General features: G+C 67.1%; 1 protein-coding gene across 1 annotated transcript in view; it reads right to left on the bottom strand.

Moving 5' to 3' along the window:
* NID2 (nidogen 2 (osteonidogen)) overlaps positions 1-660 on the bottom strand; it is a 19,531-nt gene that overhangs the window by 11,105 nt on the left and 7,766 nt on the right. The window contains exon 3 of the mRNA XM_009322950.1: positions 9-273. Within this exon, the coding sequence (XP_009321225.1) occupies positions 9-273 (265 nt within the window). The remainder of the gene's footprint in view (positions 1-8; positions 274-660) is intronic.

The following is a 660-nucleotide window of genomic DNA, read 5'->3' as shown; positions in this document are numbered from 1 at the left end:
CCCCCTGCCTGCCCCGCACAGTCCCCCAGGCACCACGCACCGCTCCAGGTGCCTCAGAGCCCGCTCGCTGCTGGCCAGGCTGTGGAAGAGCCCGTCCCTCTTCGGGTCGTCGCCGTCCCCCCGGCTGAAGCCCACCCTGGCCGGCAGCTCCAGCTGGACGTTGTAGGACTCCTTGGGCCGCGTCCCCAGGAACTGGAGGCCACCGTCGGGGTAGAGGAAGATGGCGTAGGTGTCCTCATCATCGTAAGCTATGACCGCCTGGAAGGTGTTGAGCTGCCAAAGGGAGAGCAGGACAGGCGGACGTCACAGGAGGGCAGGGCCCCAGCGGAGGACTGAGGCAGGGAAGGGACTGGGGACACAACAGCTGCCTCCACACGCACCACAGTGCATGTAAGCACGCCAAGAGAGCCCTCCGTCAGCCTGCAGACACCTCCCGGGGAAGAGCAGGAGCAGGGGCTGCTCGTGCATGGCCAAACCCCAGTGCAACATGCCGGGAAGGTGCTCAGCATCCTCCACGGGAGCCCACGACACAGCCAGGCCACCCCCTCTCAGCTGCACTGGTGCAGGGGTGCCCCTTGGAGCTGTCACACGGGGAGGTGACGGCCCTGTACCGTGCCCAGGAGCATCCCTGGCCACGTAACCCATGCACGCTGCAGCCTG

This window comes from Pygoscelis adeliae, unplaced genomic scaffold (genome assembly GCF_000699105.1).
Source record: "Pygoscelis adeliae isolate BGI_AS28 unplaced genomic scaffold, ASM69910v1 Scaffold314, whole genome shotgun sequence".
In the NCBI taxonomy this organism is placed as follows: domain Eukaryota; kingdom Metazoa; phylum Chordata; class Aves; order Sphenisciformes; family Spheniscidae; genus Pygoscelis; species Pygoscelis adeliae.
This window is presented reverse-complemented; position numbering and strand designations above follow the sequence as displayed.